At 38.4% G+C, this 19,368-nt stretch overlaps 1 protein-coding gene across 2 annotated transcripts in view; it reads left to right on the top strand.

The window, feature by feature from the left end:
- Positions 1 to 19,051, top strand: part of LOC127432730 (protein turtle homolog A-like) — a 37,694-nt gene extending 18,643 nt beyond the window's left edge. The window contains exons 9-22 of one of the 2 annotated variants that reach the window (XM_051684099.1): positions 1,084 to 1,226; positions 1,441 to 1,581; positions 2,777 to 2,893; positions 7,083 to 7,233; positions 7,347 to 7,458; positions 7,857 to 8,041; positions 8,472 to 8,689; positions 8,869 to 8,953; positions 9,634 to 9,801; positions 9,974 to 10,010; positions 10,108 to 12,339; positions 13,310 to 13,491; positions 14,582 to 14,745; positions 16,652 to 19,051. In XM_051684099.1, the coding sequence (XP_051540059.1) occupies positions 1,084 to 1,226; positions 1,441 to 1,581; positions 2,777 to 2,893; positions 7,083 to 7,233; positions 7,347 to 7,458; positions 7,857 to 8,041; positions 8,472 to 8,689; positions 8,869 to 8,953; positions 9,634 to 9,801; positions 9,974 to 10,010; positions 10,108 to 12,339; positions 13,310 to 13,491; positions 14,582 to 14,739 (3,929 nt within the window). In that variant the 3' untranslated portion in view covers positions 14,740 to 14,745; positions 16,652 to 19,051. The remainder of the gene's footprint in view (positions 1 to 1,083; positions 1,227 to 1,440; positions 1,582 to 2,776; positions 2,894 to 7,082; positions 7,234 to 7,346; positions 7,459 to 7,856; positions 8,042 to 8,471; positions 8,690 to 8,868; positions 8,954 to 9,633; positions 9,802 to 9,973; positions 10,011 to 10,107; positions 12,340 to 13,309; positions 13,492 to 14,581; positions 14,746 to 16,651) is intronic. The other variant, XM_051684100.1, reaches the window with a different exon arrangement.
- The last annotated feature ends 317 nt before the right edge of the window (positions 19,052 to 19,368 follow it).

Raw genomic sequence — 19,368 nt, 5'->3', positions numbered from 1 at the left:
AAATAATGAATTTGGACGTGCATTTCCTACAATGGTATAAATATTTTTTTACAACTTTTATATTCAAATGTATTTTTAAATTACATGTTTATACTAGTTAAGCAATGGCAAATCCAAAATACATTATTGAATTTTCATTTTCATTTTGCTTCATATGTTGCACACATGGGGTGAGCAATCTACATTCAAACAAAATAACAATTGTACATATTAATCAATTTTAATTTTGTCAGCGTTATGCTTCCATACTGTTATCATATGCAGTAATTCATTCATGTTTTTATAATATATGTATTTCATATACAGAAATACATACTACATGCACATTTAATAATGAATAATTATTCAATTGTGTGTTTTGAATGAATGTGATGGGATGTGTGATGCAAACAAATGATGCGGTAACACTGTACAAAAAGATTGTATTTGTTAACATTAACTAACTACATTAGTTAACATGAAATAACAATTAACAATATTTTTACAATGAAAAATCAAGGTTAATGCAAATTTTTTAACATACATATATTTATAAAAATGTTTAAAATTGTTAAAAATTAACATTAACCTAGACTTATCAGTGCTATAAAAATATTGTTCATTGTTTCATGTTAACTAATGTAGTTAATGTTAACAAATACAATCTTTTTGTAAAGTAATACCATTTGTATACATTTGTTATCATTTGTATACATTTTATACACATTTCTTGCTTTTAAAGTTGTAATGCCAGACCTTTTTTTTTTATTATTAACTATTGGCATGATTCAACTTTCAGTAATATTTGATGAACAGAAAGTGTCCCAATATTTGTTGTTTTCAGTATATCTTTTGCTTAATTTTTGAACCAAACAAATACCTTTTATGAAACATTTTGCTTAAAGTCTGCTTGTGGTATCTTTCTTTAAAATAATTAACACTTGATTTGATATTGTGTTAATGCAATGACATTAATAACATTTTAAGTGCGGCTTAATAGTCCAAATACAGTACTTTTTCGGGCCACTGTATGTTCTCTGTGCTTGTTTTTGACCCACTTAGTTTTTCTTTGTTTATGAGTTGAAATGTGCCCTCTTTTAACAGACCCTGCTCAGGTGATTCAGATGCCCAAGCTGACCTTCCTCCCGACAGGCATGAAGGGCATAATTTCCTGTCCTGTTACAGCTGAACCTCCACTATCACATGTTGACTGGACCAAAGATGGAAACCCGCTGGATTTAGGAATGGTGAGTAACCACTTGTTGCTTTCCCCACTATTTTTCAACTATATTAAACTATTCAGCCTTTTACAAGTACATTCTTTTAACTACTTCTGCTTGACGTATTGATCTTACTGTGACATCATGCTGTGCACATTTGTACCTCTCTATAAACCTTGCAGCTCTCCAAAAAGCATAATTTCAAAAATCACTATGAATCACTATGAAACTCTCTCAACAGTATCCTGGATGGACACTGACCTCGGAAGGCTCTATCGTCATAGCAACCGCCAATGATGATGCTGCGGGTGTATATACATGTACTCCCTACAACAGCTTTGGGACAATGGGCCAGTCTGAGCCCACCAACGTTGTACTACAGGTTGGGCTTTTTAGAGTATTTATTTATTTTAATTGTAATTATTTGTGTATATACAGTATATCTTTTTTACAAATGACTTCTTATAAATAAAAGGTTGTAATAGCTTAGATGGTCATTGATAGAATTATAGAATTAGATATGGTGAATTAGATAAATAAAATTAGATATGGTCAGTATGTATTCTAGAACAGAGGTTCCCAAACATTTTTGTGGTATATACCCCACAGCCCCATTAGTAAGGCTTCATCAGTACCAAGCCATAAATGTGTTCCTCTTAACTCATTTTGTAATGGCTGTCATCTAGCAATATCTATCATATCTAATAGTTAACATTATTAAAATGGCCATAATTATATTGATTTACTTTTAAACTAAAACCAGTCAATATTGCTGGTGACAAAAAAAAAAAGTAAGCTTAGTAGCTTTCTCTCAAAATGAAGCAGTTTGAAAAATATAGAATGTGTTATTTTAAAACTGAATTTAGTTTGATATTGATTTGATTGGATGAGACATTTGATGGGCTGAAAATATATTTTGGTAGTGTCATTCACACATATTGACAAAACTTACATATATTATATTATATTATTTTGATTTGTTTTTTTATTTTCACTTTAAAAAGTAGCTGAATGTGTTAAGCTATTAATTAAAAAAAATAATCATGAGAATGTTTTTAAATTATTTTAATAATTTTACAGCTCTAACTTTTTTTGTTTTGAAGTTGTAATTGCTTTAAATAATTCTTTTTTAGTAATTCCTTTTTGTGACTGATGTTTAAATTCATAAAGTTTTAATGATTTAAAGATGAAGTATGTAACTTATTCTGTGTTAAAATAATTGATTCGATCAGAGCCTAATATGCAGAGACAAATATTAGTAAGCCATTCATAGGTTAATGTTCTCAAAACTCTAAGGTCTTTGTTTCTGTGGCATTTTGAAAATTGCTCTGTTTGTTTTGAGCGACCCGCTTAGATCCGCCCCAACAATGTTACTTAACCAATGATGTGAGTTGAGGGCGGGACTATCTCTTTGTATGACCAATGGCAGATGGGGTTGTATTCAGAAAGCTGGTCTGAAAACAAAGTTTATTTTTGTAATTCCATTTGGTGGCACTAATGGTGCAGAAATTACATACTTCAGCTTTAACAAAGCAAAATCCAAACTTTAGACTTAAACTTGTGTTTTTGTCTTGTAGGATCCTCCATCATTTAAAATGTCACCTCGTAAGGAGTACAGACAGGAAGTGGGGAGGATGCTTGTCATACCATGTCAGATGAATGGTAATCTGGCTCAAAAAATTATCTGGAAAAAGGTGATAGTCATTGCCACTCTACTCTTCCACACATCTCAAATTTCTGCCCTTGGTTTGCTTGTCAGAGCAAAGATATATTTAAAATTTTCTTGAAAACATACAAAAATGACAATATTTACAATAACAAAATCTGGCCTTATTTTTCCTTTGTTTTTCACTGACATGAAAAAAGGGGACAAACACAAAATAAATAATCCTATAACAAAATGGCGCAGTGGATGGCTACTTCGGTTTGGAGCTCTCTAGCATTTTTGTTACTTTTGTTTGTTTGTCATGTTTTTTTGTCACTCTTTCCCGATCAGTTTCACCAGGGATGAACTGCTGAATATTCGGCAGAGCATACCTGATCACTTTTGGCCGGTGTTTAATTATTCAGACATTTTGTTAGACATCTTAGTTGGAGGTGTAGCGGTGCTCTATTAGCGCTCCAAGAGACGCAAGTGAGGGAAGTGCACCAGCGTGCTTGTGAAGCTCCGTCAACAAGGCTTTAGGACTCCGCTGCCGAGTATTCATCTGTCGAATGTCTGCTCCCTTGCCAACAAAACGGACGAACTGCTTCTGCTCCCTCAAACAAATAAGGACTTTTCTAACTCCGCTGCTCTGTGTTTCACTGAAACCTGGCTGAATGAAGCCATCCCGGACAGTGCGTTACATCTGCCGGGCTTTCAGCTGTTCAGAGCGGATTGCGTTGCGGAATCATCAGAGAAAATGAGAGGCGGAGGGACATGCTTTTACATCAACGAAAGTTGGTGTACAGATGTAACAGCGTTGAAGAAGATGTGCTGTCCTAATTTAGAAGCACTCTTCATCAACTGTAAGCCTTTCTACTGGTGAGTGTTTACATCCTGCCACAAGCATGCGTGAATGCAGCGCTGCAACAGCTGGCTGATCACATCACAGACACGGAGCAACAACACCCAAACACTCTGATAATTATTCTGGGAGATTTAAATAAAGCTAACCTCACCTGTGAACTGTCAAAATACAAACAACACATCACATGCCCCACCAGAGACAGACGTATACTGGACCACTGCTACACTACTGTAAAGGATGCATATTGCTCTGTCCCACGTGCAGCTTTAGCACTCATCTTCTCCCGACCTACAAGCAGAAACAAAAATCAGCTAAGCCTGTAGTAAGGACTTTAAAGAAATGGAGAATGAAGCAGAGCTGAAACATGATTTGCCTGATTGAATGCACTGATTGGAGTGTTTTTGAAGCTGCAGCCACAGACCTGGACGAGCTCACAGATACTGTGACATTATATATCAGTTTCTGTGAGGATATGTGCTTCCCTACTAGGACATTTTTATCATTCAATAATGATAAACCATGGTTTACAGCAAAACTCAGACAGTTTCGTCATGCCAAAGAGGATGCTTACAGAAATGGGGGTAAAATCTTGTACAACCAGGCCAGAAACACACTGACTAAGGAGGTCAGAGTGGCTAAAAGAAGCTACTCTGAAAAGCTGAAAACAGTTTTCAGCCAATGATCCTGCATCTGTGTGGTGAGACCTGAAGGACATCACCAAGTACAAGACACCACCCCCTTGCTCTGTAGAGAATCAACAACTGGCTGATGACCTGAATGTGTTTTACTGCAGGTTTGAAAAGCCCTGTCTCACACCCCTCCCCCACACTGATCTTCAATTCACACCCACTTACACCTCCTGCAACTCCCCTCCTACCCCCTCCTGCTACTCAACCTGCACTTATGGTTTGTGATGAGGATGTGTGCCGAGTCTTCAAGAAACAGAAGACTAGGAAAGCTTCAGGCCAGACGGTGATTCACCTGCCTGTCTGAAAGTCTGTGCTGACCAACTGGCCCCCATCTTCACACAGATCTTCAATGGATCACTGGAGCAGCGTGAAGTCCCATGCTGCTTCAAATGCTCCACCACCATTCCGGTCCCCAAAAACCCAAAATCACAGGACTTGATCTCTGTGGTCATGAAGTTGTTTGAGAGACTGGTTTTGGCCTACCTGAAGAACATCACTGGACCCCTGCTAAACCCCCTTCAGTTTTCTTACAGAGCAAACAGGTCTGTGGATGATGCTGTCAACATGGGACTGCATTATATCCTGCAGCACCTTGACAGATGCCTGATCTTCTCCCAACCAAACTGACCCAGCTGTCTGTGCCCACTCCAATCTATTGGTGGATCACCAGCTTTCTGCGAGATATGCAGCAGCTAGTGAGACTGGGGAAACTCACATCCTGGACCCTCAATATTAGCGCTGGTGCTCCTCAGGGATGCATTCTCTCTCCACTGCTCTTTTCTCTGTACACAAATGACTGCTCTGCAAAGGACCCCTCTGTCAAGCTCCTGAAGTTTGCAGACGACACCAAGGTCATCGCCTTATCTGCGACAGTGACAAGTCTGCTTAAAGAAGGGAGGTTGAACAGCTGCATTCACGACAACCTTGAGATGAACACGCTCAAAACAGTGGAGATGATAGTGGACTTCAGGAGAAATCCCCCCCCCCCGCCCCCATCATGAACAGCACTGTGGCAGGTTCCTGGGCTCTACCATCTCTCAGGACCTGAAGTGGGACACCCAAAAAGACTCCATTGTGAAGAAGGATCAGTAAAGGTTGTACTTGCTTTGCCAGCTGAGGAAGTTCAACCTGCCACTGAAGCTACTGACACAGTTCTACTTGGCCATCACTAAGTCTGTCCTATGTACATCTATAACTCTCTGGATTGGTTCAGCCACCAAATCAGACAGAAGGAAACTACAGACAGTCAGGACTGCTGTGAGGATTGTTGGTGCCCCCCTGCCCACCCTCCAAGACCTGTACGTCTCCAGAATGAAGAAACATGCAGGTAAAATCACTCTGGACCCCACACACCCTGCCCACTCCCTCTTTGAACTGTTGCCCTCTGGCCGGCGCTACAGAGCACTCAGCACCAAGACATCCAGGCACAAGAACAGTTTTTACCCTCAGGCCATTTACCACATGAACAATTAAACTGCCTTCAGGACTCCCCTAGTGCAATAATGTAAATAAATATCTCATGTACATATGTAAATTCACTCATATTTAATTCAATAATTGTACATACCCCTACCTTGCACATATATTACCACTTGCACATGTACATATGCCATTCTATGTTATATGTCCTATTTTTCTCTGTCTATTTATACTCTTACCTTGTTTTATATTCTGTGTCTCACTGTAATGTTCTGTGTGCACTTGTTTCTCCTATCACCAAAAAGAAATTCCTTGTGTACGTGAGCACACTTGGCAATGAAGTTCATTCTGATTCTGAAATTAATTACATTAAATCAAATTCAGCTGTGATGTTCTGAATTTCTAATGAGTAGAAATACCATATTTACTTGTGGGAATGTACCAGGTTAAATCAGCTTTTACCACAGAAAATAATTTTGACTTGTCCCTTAGTTGGTAATGTTTATACTGTATCTTGTTTACAGTAATGCACTTATAATGGAGGTACTGTATAAGGGGCAAGATATTGCTCAGGAATAAATGTTAAAATATACAAAAGTATTACCACTTTATATCTTATATGAGTTAAAGTGAGACATGTGATAATATTTCTAAACATTTCAGTGCAATGTTATGTGCAATCTTTCACCTCCTGTCATGACTATGTAACACTGGTTAACCTACTGTATTAACTTTCACATGATACACGCAAGAATACGGGAAGGGACATTATGTAACTATCAGCAAAATACAGTTGACATGAAGCAAATTTATGTGGAGCATGAAAAACAGTAGACCCACATCTTGAAGGGCAACTTCAACAACTTCACAGCTCAAAAGATTTAATTCATAATTAATACAAGTACTTTAATAAAAAAATAGAAGCTTCAGATTTCTGCTTTCAAACCCTCTGAAATGCCTAACCCCATCGACTTTATTAACTTTCTTATTGATCTTAACTTGTATTTTACTTTGAACATTTATTTTTGGTGGCAATACATATATGCAGTAAAACTGCTTATTTAAAACTGTGCTTATTAACATGGAAGTTCACATTAGATGAAATTCTTAACAGTACCAATCTTGAACACAATAATGAAGATCATGAATTTTCAGTTCCTATGAATATTATGAAGCGTCTCTTTACAGCAGGAAATAAATTTACAATAAAAATTTGCATTTAATCTCATTATCATCTTCACGCTTTCATGCACTGCTCCCCTTAGGTTGGCACAGCCTCTCGCTCGCTGTTCACTCTAGCAGCGAATGGCTCCCTCATTCTGCACCCTCTCAATAAAGACCACCAGGGGGAGTGGGAGTGCAGCTCCAGCAACCAAGTGGCTACTGTCTCTGCCAGAACAACAGTGCTTGTGCTGGGTAAGACTGTAACATCTAATTTAATCTTGCAGTCACACGTCATGTGTAACACATTTTTCACACTTCACATGTCATACATATCTTATTTCCTGTTAATAATTTCTGATTCACAGGTACGAGTCCTCATGCAGTGTCCTCAGTGTCTGTGATCCCAGGAATAAACCAAGCCAATGTGTCCTGGGTAGCTGGTTTTGATGGAGGATACACCCAGAAATTCACAGTCTGGTAGTTGTCTGTCTTGTTAGATAGTCTTTATTTCTGTTGTGTGAGTGTAGGTCAGTTTTTGTGTGAGGTTGCCCCCCAACATTGTGAGGACCAAATGTCAAGCACAAGCATAGTAAAACCTGAAACCACCTACATTGTGGGGAATAGTGGTCCTCGTGAGGAAAACTGCTTAATAAATATACTACATAGTATAAATGTCTTAATGGAAATGTAAAAATTTGAAAAGGTTTGTGTGAGGTTTAGGGGTAGGGTTAAGAGATATACTTAGTTCATTATAAAAACAACAATGGTCAATGGTACATCCCCATTATGATAGAAATACAAAGGTTTGTGTGTGTTTGTTTGCCTTTGTACATCTATTTCTTTTGAAAACTCACAAATACCCTTTTCCTGTCCAGGTATAAGCAGTCGGCAGTAAAGACAGAGGAAAAGCAGGAGTGGTTGTCTTTTCCAATCTTGTCTACAGAGAACAGTTTGTTGGTCACTAACTTACTTCCTGCCACTGAGTACCAGTTCAGCATCATGGCCCAAAATAAAGTTGGCACTGGACCCTTCAGTGAGATCGCCATAATCACAACTTTGGGTAAACATTAGCTGTGCATTAGAAACTGTAAATATATCATGAAATGGCATGACGAACACAGTTTTCTTTTCTGTGTTGACATACAGTATTTCCTATTGAAATAGGAAGTTGGGACGGGACATAAAGGGCTAATGGTCTGTTTTTCCACAGGAGAAAAATTTTGAATTTTAAAAGTGCATATCTGCTAAAAGTTCATATTGTACAATTTTAAGATTAAACTTGCGTACAGATGGCCTCCAAGCTAATAGTCGTGGACAATTTCTGATTTCATAGTGTCTTTAAAACATTCAGCCTGTGTGTTGGCTACCTCATGCTGACCCAAGTTAATGTTATACCATCTGTTTGTGTGCTACATGCTGAGGGTTATTGAATTGATACAAGCTGTTTACCTCAATACTTTTCCCTTATTTAATATTATATTCCTTTACAGATGCACTTCCTGTTGTGACCAAGCTGGAACCGCCTACAGGTCTCTCAGTTAATCAGAGTTCAGAGGGAATTCTTTTGTGGTGGTCAGTGCCCCAGTCCAAGTCTCCACCAATTGACGGTTTTGTTGTCCAATCACGTCTTGAAGGGCGGGAATGGGTTAACCTGAAAGAACACATTAGCCCAAATGAGAGCCAGTTCTTTCATTTGGGGTTATGTAAGGTACATGGTCTTGTCATAATCACAGACATGAACTGAGAGTTTGATTTTCACATCTTAAATTTGTAAGATTCAGCCAGCTTGCCATTTCTGAAGGTTTGATAGATCTAACTTTTCCTTTCATTTTGTTTCATTTTGTCATTGTCTTCCTCTCACTGTCCATCACTCCATCTCATCTGAAGGACTGCAAGTATGAGCTTAGGCTTTTGTCTTGGCGTGGAGATGAGCTGAGCATTCCCAGTCCATCAATCAGTGTCTCCACTATTGGTCAGCTTTTTAGTTACACACATTGCTAGCACTGTTTTGCCTGTTTCATTTTTTCAGTACTTAAATTATAATTTATTTAATAGTAATACACTCTAGTTGTGAAGACTATTGCTCTATTCCAAAACCTAGTGAGCTGCCTGCGAGGCAACATTTTAAGACTTCATAGGTGCATTTTTGTTCCAAAAGTAGACAACTTAATTATGCTGCCTCCTAAGTTACCTCTTATTTTGGCCAAATTCTAAGGCAGCATCACACATATACTTAGTGGAGAAGGCAATCTCAGAATGCACTCCCATGAGCTTTGAGAAAAAACATCTACTTAAGTAAATACTGAAAAAATAATTGTGTGTCATTAAAATTGACTATTTTACCCAACATTTGTATGTGCTATGTAGTTTTATGCTTATTAGAGTATCATTATGTTAGCTTAGCAACATGCTAACATGGAACTCTATTGTAATTAAAGTGTTTGGAGCACTATTTGTGTGATGCTGCCTATGTAAAGCATTCAAGATTGCTCACCTATGAGGTTCCATTATGGTAAGGATGCAGCCTTGGAAGGCAGCTGCCTATGTAGAAAGTAGGTAGCAAGGCAGCTCTCTAGGTTTTGTTATTTGTCTAATGTTAAACTCATATAACCCACATCCAATCATTAAACCAATCATTCCTGGATTCCACAGGAATGACAATGCCCCCAGCCAGCCCCCGCCTCCTGGATTTTTCTGATCAGCTAATGGCTGGTGTCATGGGTGGAGTGATACTACTTTGCCTCACCCTTATCCTAGCCCTGGCAATAGTTTGTTTCATATTTCACAGAAGGGGCCAAAGGTGCAGACAGAATATGAAGGGTAAAGAAACAACACTTTGATCAACCACTTAGAACTGTTATTACAATCTGCCACAATGTATTTTCCTTAGAGAAGGCTCTCACTCTTTTACTTCATGTCAAAATGTTATCCATCATTCATGATCTTTTATCCTTTCCCTCATTCCATTGTAAAATGTGTTCTCTCCATTCAGATCTCCCTCCTGCAATAAATAAGAACCCACCTATGAAGTAAGTGAACCACTCCTACTTCATAATGCATTTTGTCATTCATTTTAATCTTGTTGTAAATTATTATCCTATCCCTCCCCTCCCTTGTGTGTCTCAGAGCTGACCTAAGCAGCCCTGACAACACCTTGAAACAACAGCTCTTACCAGATCATCCACACTCCTACACTTCCTCCTCTTCCGATCACTCCTCCCTTGACAAGTCTAGTCGCAGTGATTTTCAAGGTCAGCGACAACATCTTCTGTCCCAAGCTAACCCTCCATCCCATCATTCACTCACTGAGAGCCACCTCCAACGGGCATCGCTTGCCCCTATGAATTTGGTTGAGTTCATTGACAGAGGGCCTGATGGTCGCTTTACTGTCCAGCCTTGTGAAGACGTTAATGTTGCTAGATCTAATATAAAAAGGAACCTGAGTCAGAACTCTCACTGGTCATCAGATGGAAATAGGAGCTTTTCAATCCAGAAATCCCAGTCTTTGAGATCCTACAGGAATGAAAGAAATCCACCATTTGTCCTTTCTGTGGACCTTCCACCTTTTGGATCAGATGTTCCATCTTCCAACAGAACTCGTGTTATGGCTAAACACCTCTCGTTGAATGGCCATTACTTGCCCATTCGGGAGCAAGAGTCCTTTGATGGACAAGACCAGACAAGTATCTGTTCAGATAGTAGTGGCTCTTTTCTCTATCCTCATTCAGAAAGTACTCTGGGTCGCCAATCCCTGAAACAAGGTAATAGCCACTCTGCAGCAAATACTCTGGTTTTGCAGATGGAGCATGAGAGGGAACAAGGAAATTTGAGCCGCTGTTTGACTTTGGCACGTGAGAGAGAGGAGATTGAACGGGAGTTGCGTAAGTACACTGTTGAACCAAATTCATCTATCAACGGAAATATAGCTGACAAATATGGAGAAATTTTGCCAACTGGAGAAACTCAGAGCAACTACCAAGCCATGAGACAAAGACTTTTATTTGAGAATACTACCGTTTTGAAGGGAAGAGCTGTATCTTGTATTCCGTGGGAAGCAAGACACAGAATTTCTTCTGCCAGCTTGGTACCTTTACATACCTCTTATGGAAAGGATAACCAATATAGGCTGAATCCTCATGGTTGTCATACAATCCAAAGATCCAACTTCCAAAGGTCCAGAAGTCTAGACAGAGGGGAATGCCAAAAATCACACACATGGGACCGAAGGCGAAGCAGAACACCTGTTGATTCAAATCTCAGTAGAATGATAGATGGGCCTTCAATTTATGAAGTGGAAAAGACTCGAGCTGGTGAAGGACATAGTCAGAAAAGCATCTGTAAAAGTCAACAACATTTCGACCCACATATACATTCATTCTCTGACAATCAGCAGGGGTGGAAAATAGCAAAAAGCACCAGACAGATGAATCAACCTGGTGACTCATCAGAGATGAGTGTGGATGGACCTGACCTTGAGAGCCAGAGGTCTCCATATTCAAGGTCCATAATGGTCTTGGACCACAGTTATGAGACATTAGACTATGATAGACCAAGGTTATCAGAACTTGAACAGGACAGATCTATAGAGCAAAAGTTGGAGTCAGGGGTTGCAGTTTCAAGGAAAAACCAGGAAAGTTTCGACAATTGGTCGAGCAGAATGGGATCTCCAAAGGATGTGTCTGGAACAATGCTTCGGAAGACAAAAAGTCTGGGGTCAGACACTTGGAATCGGCACAAGAGCACCCATAGTTTAGACTCTAAAAAATACAAGGAGCAGTTTTTGCCCCCTGATGCCTGGATTGACTCTCTGACACATGGTCGAGATCCTACAGTGTCCCCCTTCGCAGGCAGGCCTAACTCAGTGGCAGAAAAACCAAAAAGTAGTCCCAATTTGCAAGCAGATTCACTCAAGCCTTCAGAAAGTCAGTTGAAAAACCCTGACTGTTGGGCCTCTAAACCCCCTGGTAGTTTTACCAATGACTCAGAGTCCCACAAAAACCTAGTGTCAGGACATCACACACACGCCTTGTCACCAGGGGATTCAAGCTGGCCTATGTCTTATACCCCTTCTCTGTCAGTCCTACCATCTGGCAGCCAGAGCCAAATCCAAGATGAGGAAAGAGATGAGGAAGCCGAATATGGGCAAGAAGTGGATGTGGAAATTAACCGATACAGGAAAAGTTCAGAGACGGAAGGAAGTTATAGGAGCTATGCAAGCCAAAGCAGTGGCCGAGGCAGCATGGATGCCCCAAACAGCAGGCAGTTCTCTTTCAGCCCACCTCTCACCATCTCCCCCGAGACCACAGTGGAAAGTGACAGAGATGACGCAGGCCTACCAAAGCATGAACTGCAAGAAAGGTTAGACTGACTTTTTTGTCTCTCTCCATCCACCTATCTTACATTGATTTTTACAATTTAAACCACTTCTAACAGTTGATGCACTTACAAAAAAGGACATGATACCATGGCAATATCATATCTTTGGACATTTATCATGGTAATACCATGTTTTTTTAACATTTACCATGGTAATACCATGTTAATTCGACATTGAACAATAGTAATACCTTGCTTTTTTGGACATGTAAAATGGTAAAAATTGTAATTTTGGATATTTGCCATAGTAATACCATGTTTTTCTTTTTGGACATGTGCACTGGTAATACCATGTTTTTTATCATTTACCATGGTAATACCATGGTAAATGATACCTTGGACATTGATTGTACAGTAGTAATACCTTGCTTTTTGACCATGTTAAATGGTAAACCCATGTTATTTTTGAACATTTGCCACGATAATACCATGTTTTGAACATGTTGTATGCATTGTTAATACACTGGTGTTCTTTGAAGTATGATGGTACATACCTTGGTTGGTTGGTTGGTTGGTTTGTGATTTAAACCCTATCATATGCCAGCCTCCATGGCTATTTTCAATGCAAAAACAGGTTAAAATACCATGGTATGTGAATATATAATTCATCATTCAGTACCATATACTGTATCCAATTACAGTAGTGTTATCATCTGATACTATGACTGTATCATGGTACCGCCTAAGTACTTTTTAGTAAAGGTATCTTTTTGTTGCATTAAATTCAAAATATCTGCTGAGTTCTATTACGTGTATTTCTAATTCTCTAACCAGAACACTTTGCTAACAAATAAATGATTATTCTATGAAACATATTTTTTAATAAGCGATGACTTCTTTAAATATTCTGTCTGTCCATTTACACCTTAATTGGTTAACCAAGCACAGTGTAGTGCCAGAAATTACTGTACTTCAGCATCAATTTATACATTTTAAGCTTCTTTTATCATAGACCTAGGACAGCCTCTGTGGATGAGAGCTACGAGTGGGACTCTGCATATGTCCCTATGCATTCTGTGCACCCCAAAGCTTCAATAAGCAAAACAGGCCTACACGGAGAGCTCCTTAAACAAGAAAAGCAGAGCAGCATTACTAAGCTTGACTACAGGCCAGATTTAGACCTGAAACCAAAAGGTAAGACAAAATTATTATGTAGACACAGCACATACAGTACTGTGCAAAAGTTTTAGGCATTTGTGAAAAATGTTGCATAGTGAGGATTTCTTCAAAAATAGTGCCATAATTAGTTTTCATTTTTCAATTAACATCATCCAAAGTCTAGTAAACATAAAAAAAGCTAAATCAATATTTGGTGTGACCAACTTTGCCTTCAAAACAGCACCAATTCTCCTAGGGATACCTGGACACAGTTTTTCTTGGTTGTTGGCAGATAGGATGTTCCAAGTTTCTTGGAGAATTCACCACAGTTCTTCTATATATTTAGGCTGTCTCAGTTGCTTCTCTCTCTTCATGTAATCCCAGAATGATTCGATGTTCAGTGGGGGTTTCTGTGGGGCCATGCCATCTGTTGCAGGGCTACCTGTTCTTCTACTCTATTCTATTCTATTTGCAGAAGGAATGTTTGGGAGTCTAATATTATAGTGTATATTACCTATTGACACACTACAGCTAAAGGTATAAATAACCATCTTAAGACAAATGTTTTGTTAAACATCTTATGTGCCTAAGAGTTTTGCACAGTACTGTATGTCTAACTGTTGGGAAATACTGTGAGTCTTCAGGGAAACCATTTGCTTCATTAAAAAATTCATACTAAGATGTACCATGGTATTACCATGGATTTTGGACATGTATCATGCTACTACCATGGGTTTTTGGACATGTACTAACATGGTTTTCTATGTTAAATTACCATGCAAATACAGTACCACAATATATGATTATTGTCAGTCACTTTAGATAAAAGCATCTGCTTCACGAATAAACGTAAATGGTATTCATTCTTGACCATGGCAGGCCTAAATATCAAAGTTACTTTGTATTTCGATCTGTCACCATCACTGTACAATGGTACTTTTTTAAGGGCTGTGAGAATCCAATTTTGATGGAAGTTAACTATATTAGCAAAGATGGAAGTATGGTATCAGTCCTTCTTAGCTCTCAAGTATTCATTCAGTTATTTCAAAGGATTTCATTTCTATCAGATTCAAATTATGTTGCTCTTTCTGGTTTCGTTAATCTGTGTCTGTCTTTGTGACCCAAGGTCTTTTCCCTCCGGCTGATTTGAAGATATCTGTTCCACTCTTTGTGGCTCCCACTAGTCTTTCCCCTCGCTGTGAGCAAGAATCACTCCTTGCTATCGAGATCCGAAAGAGCTCCATAGCATTTCCAAACCTAGAGCCTGACACTGTTCTCTTCTGATTGCAGGTACACTACACTAGGTGCCCCATTCATACTGCTTAGTAGCTATGTCTATTGTTGTCTTGTCTTTACCACTTTAGAAATGCATGAGAAATTACTTAGTTCTGTGTCTTAATAACAGCATTTACTGCATGTAGCCATGGACTGTACTTTTATTAGTGCTTTATATTCTAAAAAAAAAAAATAGTTCACCCCAAAATACACTATATTGCCAAAAGTATTCGCTCACCCATCCAAATAATTGAATTCAGGTGTTCCAATCACTTCCATGGCCACAGGTGTATAAATGAAGCACCTAGGCATGCAGACTGCTTCTACAAACATTTGTGAAAGAATGGGCCGCTCTCAGGAGCTCAGTGAATTCCAGCGTGGTACTGTGATAGGATGCCACCTGTGCAACAAGTCCAGTCATGAAATTTCCTCGCTACTAAATATTCCACAGTCAACTGTCAGTGGTATTATAACAAAGTGGAAGTGATTGGGAATGACAGCAACTCAGCCACGAAGTGGTAGGCCATGTAAAATGACAGAGCGGGGTCAGCGGCTGCTGAGGTGCATAGTGCGCAGAGGTCGCCAACTTTCTGCAGAGTCAATCGCTACAGACCTCCAAAGTTCATGTGGCCTTCAGATTAGCTCAAGAACAGTGCGTAGAGAACTTCATGGAATGGGTTTCCATGGCCGAGCAGCTGCATCCAAGCCATACATCACCAAGTGCAATGCAAAGCGTCGGATGCAGTGGTGTAAAGCACGCCGCCACTGGACTCTAGAGCAGTGGAGACGCGCTCTCTGGATTGACGAATCACGCTTCTCCATCTGGCAATCTGATGGACGAGTCTGGGTTTGGCGGTTGCCAGGAGAACGGTACTTGTCTGACTGCATTGTGCCAACTGTGAAGTTTGGTGGTGGGGGGATTATGGTGTAGGGTTGTTTTTCAGGAGCTGGGCTTGGCCCCTTAGTTCCAGTGAAAGGAACACTGAATGCTTCAGCATACCAAGAGATTTTGGACAATTCCATGCCCCCAACTTTGTGGGAACAGTTTGGGGATGGCCCCTTCCTGTTCCAACATGACTGCGCACCAGTGCACAAAGCAAGGTCCATAAAGACATGGATGAGCGAGTTTGGTGTGGAAGAACTTGACTGGCCTGCACAGAGTCCTGACCTCAACCCGATAGAGCACCTTTGGGATGAATTAGAGCGAAGACTGCGAGCCAGCCCTTCTCGTCCAACATCAGTGTCTGACCTCACAAATACGCTTCTGGAAGAATGGTCAAAAATTCCCATAAACACACTCCTAAACCTTGTGGAAAGCCTTCCCAGAAGAGTTGAAGCTGTTATAGCTGCAAAGGGTGGGCCGACGTCATATTAAACCCTATGGATTAAGAATGGGATGTCACTTAAGTTCATATGCATCTAAAGGCAGATGAGCGAATACTTTTGGCAATATAGTGTATATATATATATATATATATATATATATATATATATATATATATATATATATATATATATATATATATATATATATAAATATCTTTATTTACTCACCCACATTCCAAACTCTCTTTTATTGCAATTGAGTCAATAATCCATTGAGAATTGTAAGGAAATGTAATGAGAACTGAATTTATGCAATTTTGTCATTTAATTTTGTCCAAAAGAAACACAAAATTTGTTGAAGCTTGCTTATTTCGAAACTGCTCTTTGTAACGTTTGTGAACAAAACAAAATATACATTTTATGTACGTACCTGATATTTTGTAACTTACAGTATATTTTAATTGATTACTGTTTATTTTTTTTTATTTTTTTGTGGGTACCCGACTAAATTACTCAATATTGCCCATCCTTATGATGATTAGATTTGTTTGTAATGTTGAAAAAATAAGCTTAATGTTCTGTTTTATGTCTCCAGCTTTGCCTCTACAGCAAGTTATCTTCATATTTTATGCATTATCTTCTACAGCAGAGATGTTAGATTGAACACAACATGGTTCACGTCAACACACACCCAGATGGTCAAGATGAGAAGGGACACAGGATGTCATCATTAATTGGACATCTCAGGACCACTCAAGCAGCAGAACAAAACCCTAGAACAAGCACTCCTCTCCCCAACTAATGGAAATGATCTGATGGGTGGACAAAACCAAAACTGTCTTTTAAAAATCTAACATTACGCACTGGAGTTGCAAGTTAAAGGATGAATAAATAATAAAGGACATTTCTCGGCACTTTGCTGTTGCCGATGAGACTATTTTCTTATGTTGATTTGAAATACACATTTTTAATAAGCCCCTTTCAGAGTTGATTTTTGCAGCGGCATTAGATTGTTCTATATTTTCTATTTTGACAGTAAGAGCAAAATATACTTCAGAAACCACAAATAAAGTTAAACTTTATAAACTGGTATAGAAATATTTTATTACACAAAACAAAAACAAAAAACAAAACAAAAATAAATTTAAGATATCAAACAAATTGGACATGCACTTGAATGCCTCCCTGGAATATTTCACTGAAAAGTTTGATTGAATACCTACTTTTCTTGACAATCATTGTTCCTCATTACCTACTCGTACCTACCTCATGCAAAGCACAATCACAATTTATATGAATTCCACACATTTTTAACAGTACAATACCATTCTTGTGGAGTAAAGCACTGCATTGATCAGTTTGTGGTTGTGCACCATCCAGACCTTGACAGCACCGATAATCGATTGAAGCCTTTGAACTTTTAACCCTATAAGGATAAATAACCTCCATTGTTCCATATCTTCCAGAGACCCATTACTTTCTGTTTAATCTTGAAATCTCCCCCTTTTTTGTTTCTCTGATGGCGTGTGGGTTTGTTTGTTTATTTTGAAATTTTATCATAGATATCTGTTTTTATTTAATGGTGTCTGATGTTAAGTTTGAGCCATTTAATGAGAAATCAAGTGTTAAATTAATGTGATTATTTGCATCAGTGTCCTTTTTTAGGTGAAATCTAATAATTTCAAGTGCGACTGAAAGGAAATGATTAGAATTCACTGCAGGTCACATGAGTTAATTACGCATCAGTCTGGTCCTTCTGCTTACACTGACAGTACCATGTTACATAAACAATAATTGAGCTTTACTGTTATAAACTTTTTTACACAGTTTAAAGAAACATTTCAGTTCGGACTTGCTTTTCATTTTCATTTTTAAAAGACACATTTTAGAGACTATTTTCATACGATAAATGCTACTTTATGCAGTATATAGCCTAATTCTTTCATTGCTTCTGAGTGTTTGAAGCACTTTATGAAATTTATAAATACACTGTGACAGAAAGTCCATTATTTCCTCTCTGCCTACATGAAATGTTTCATTGTAGCTATTGCCGACTAGGCAACTCATTGAATTTATCTCAGTTTGCAAATATGTCTATATGAAATTAATTGTTATCTTTTAAACTTTTAGTTGAAGTGTAAAACAAGACTTTAAAAAGATTTTTTGTTAGTTAAAATTGAGAATTGTTCCATGCATTGTGTCAGTAACTGTTTTATTTTTTTCTGTTTCTTTTGCATACAATTTGTACCTACATTTTTGTTACTTTTATCAAACTCTGAATTGTATTTCTTGTATAGTAGATTTATATATTGATTAAAGGCAACAATACATTGATTTGTGTTTTTGTAGAGATACTACAAAGACAAAAACAGGTGCTATAGGTGCTCTATACAGTATTTTCCATATCCACTAGGATGTGCTGCTCTTTCACAAATGCTCTCTTTTTTACCTTGAAGCACTGCAAGCATTCTCTAAACATTTTTTTTTTAATTATAATTATACACTTTTTCCTGCCAAAATAAGACCCTGAAGGACATTCTGATATTTTCTAAAAGGAATCAGATAATTGTCGTTTTTTCTTACCACACTGTTTCATGCGAACATCTGTGGGAGCCATTCCCATCTCTCTTTTTCTGTCAAGCAGCAAAATATTCTCTTTTTTTCCCCCATTCCATTTGTGACACTGACAGAGAACTCTCTTTTAGTTATTGGAGTGTGAAGTCCTGACAGGTTACAGATGCACACTTTAGCATGTGAGCTGAACATAAGGAGCATAGACTCCATCATTATCTGAGGCTCCCAGCACTGCCACATGCTACATTACACACAGCTGAGGTGAAAGGCAAGAAAAAGAGAGAGAAAAAAAAAAAAAGCATCCATACTGCATTTTCCTCAAATATTTTGTTGGTTTTCCACTTTGAGTTGTACTCTTTCCAAATGCAGTGTAATGTTGCGCTGTTCATTTACGCATGTCTTGTAACTGTAACAATGGTAACATAAATAATTAACAATACACACAATGATTAAAAAACAAAACACTCCTTAACAGGCTCTTGAAACACTATCTAAAAAGCTTTCTCATGAATAAACAATACCTGGCATTCACATACTCCATACTCTATTCGTCCACTAGCTAGACCAGTGCCAAACCAGATCTGACCAGCATAAACCAGCTTGGACCAGGCAGTGTTATTATGTGCACATTCTTAGAAAAACATAAAAAATGGAATCCACTTGAGGTGTTCGGTAAGTAGTGTTTTCCCTTCTTTGGCTTGTGTACATATTGATCCAATATAAAATAAATCAATGTGT

This window comes from Myxocyprinus asiaticus, chromosome 42 (genome assembly GCF_019703515.2).
Source record: "Myxocyprinus asiaticus isolate MX2 ecotype Aquarium Trade chromosome 42, UBuf_Myxa_2, whole genome shotgun sequence".
In the NCBI taxonomy this organism is placed as follows: Eukaryota; Metazoa; Chordata; class Actinopteri; order Cypriniformes; family Catostomidae; genus Myxocyprinus; species Myxocyprinus asiaticus.
Note: the sequence above shows the minus strand (reverse complement) of the source record. Positions and strands in the feature narration are given on the sequence as shown.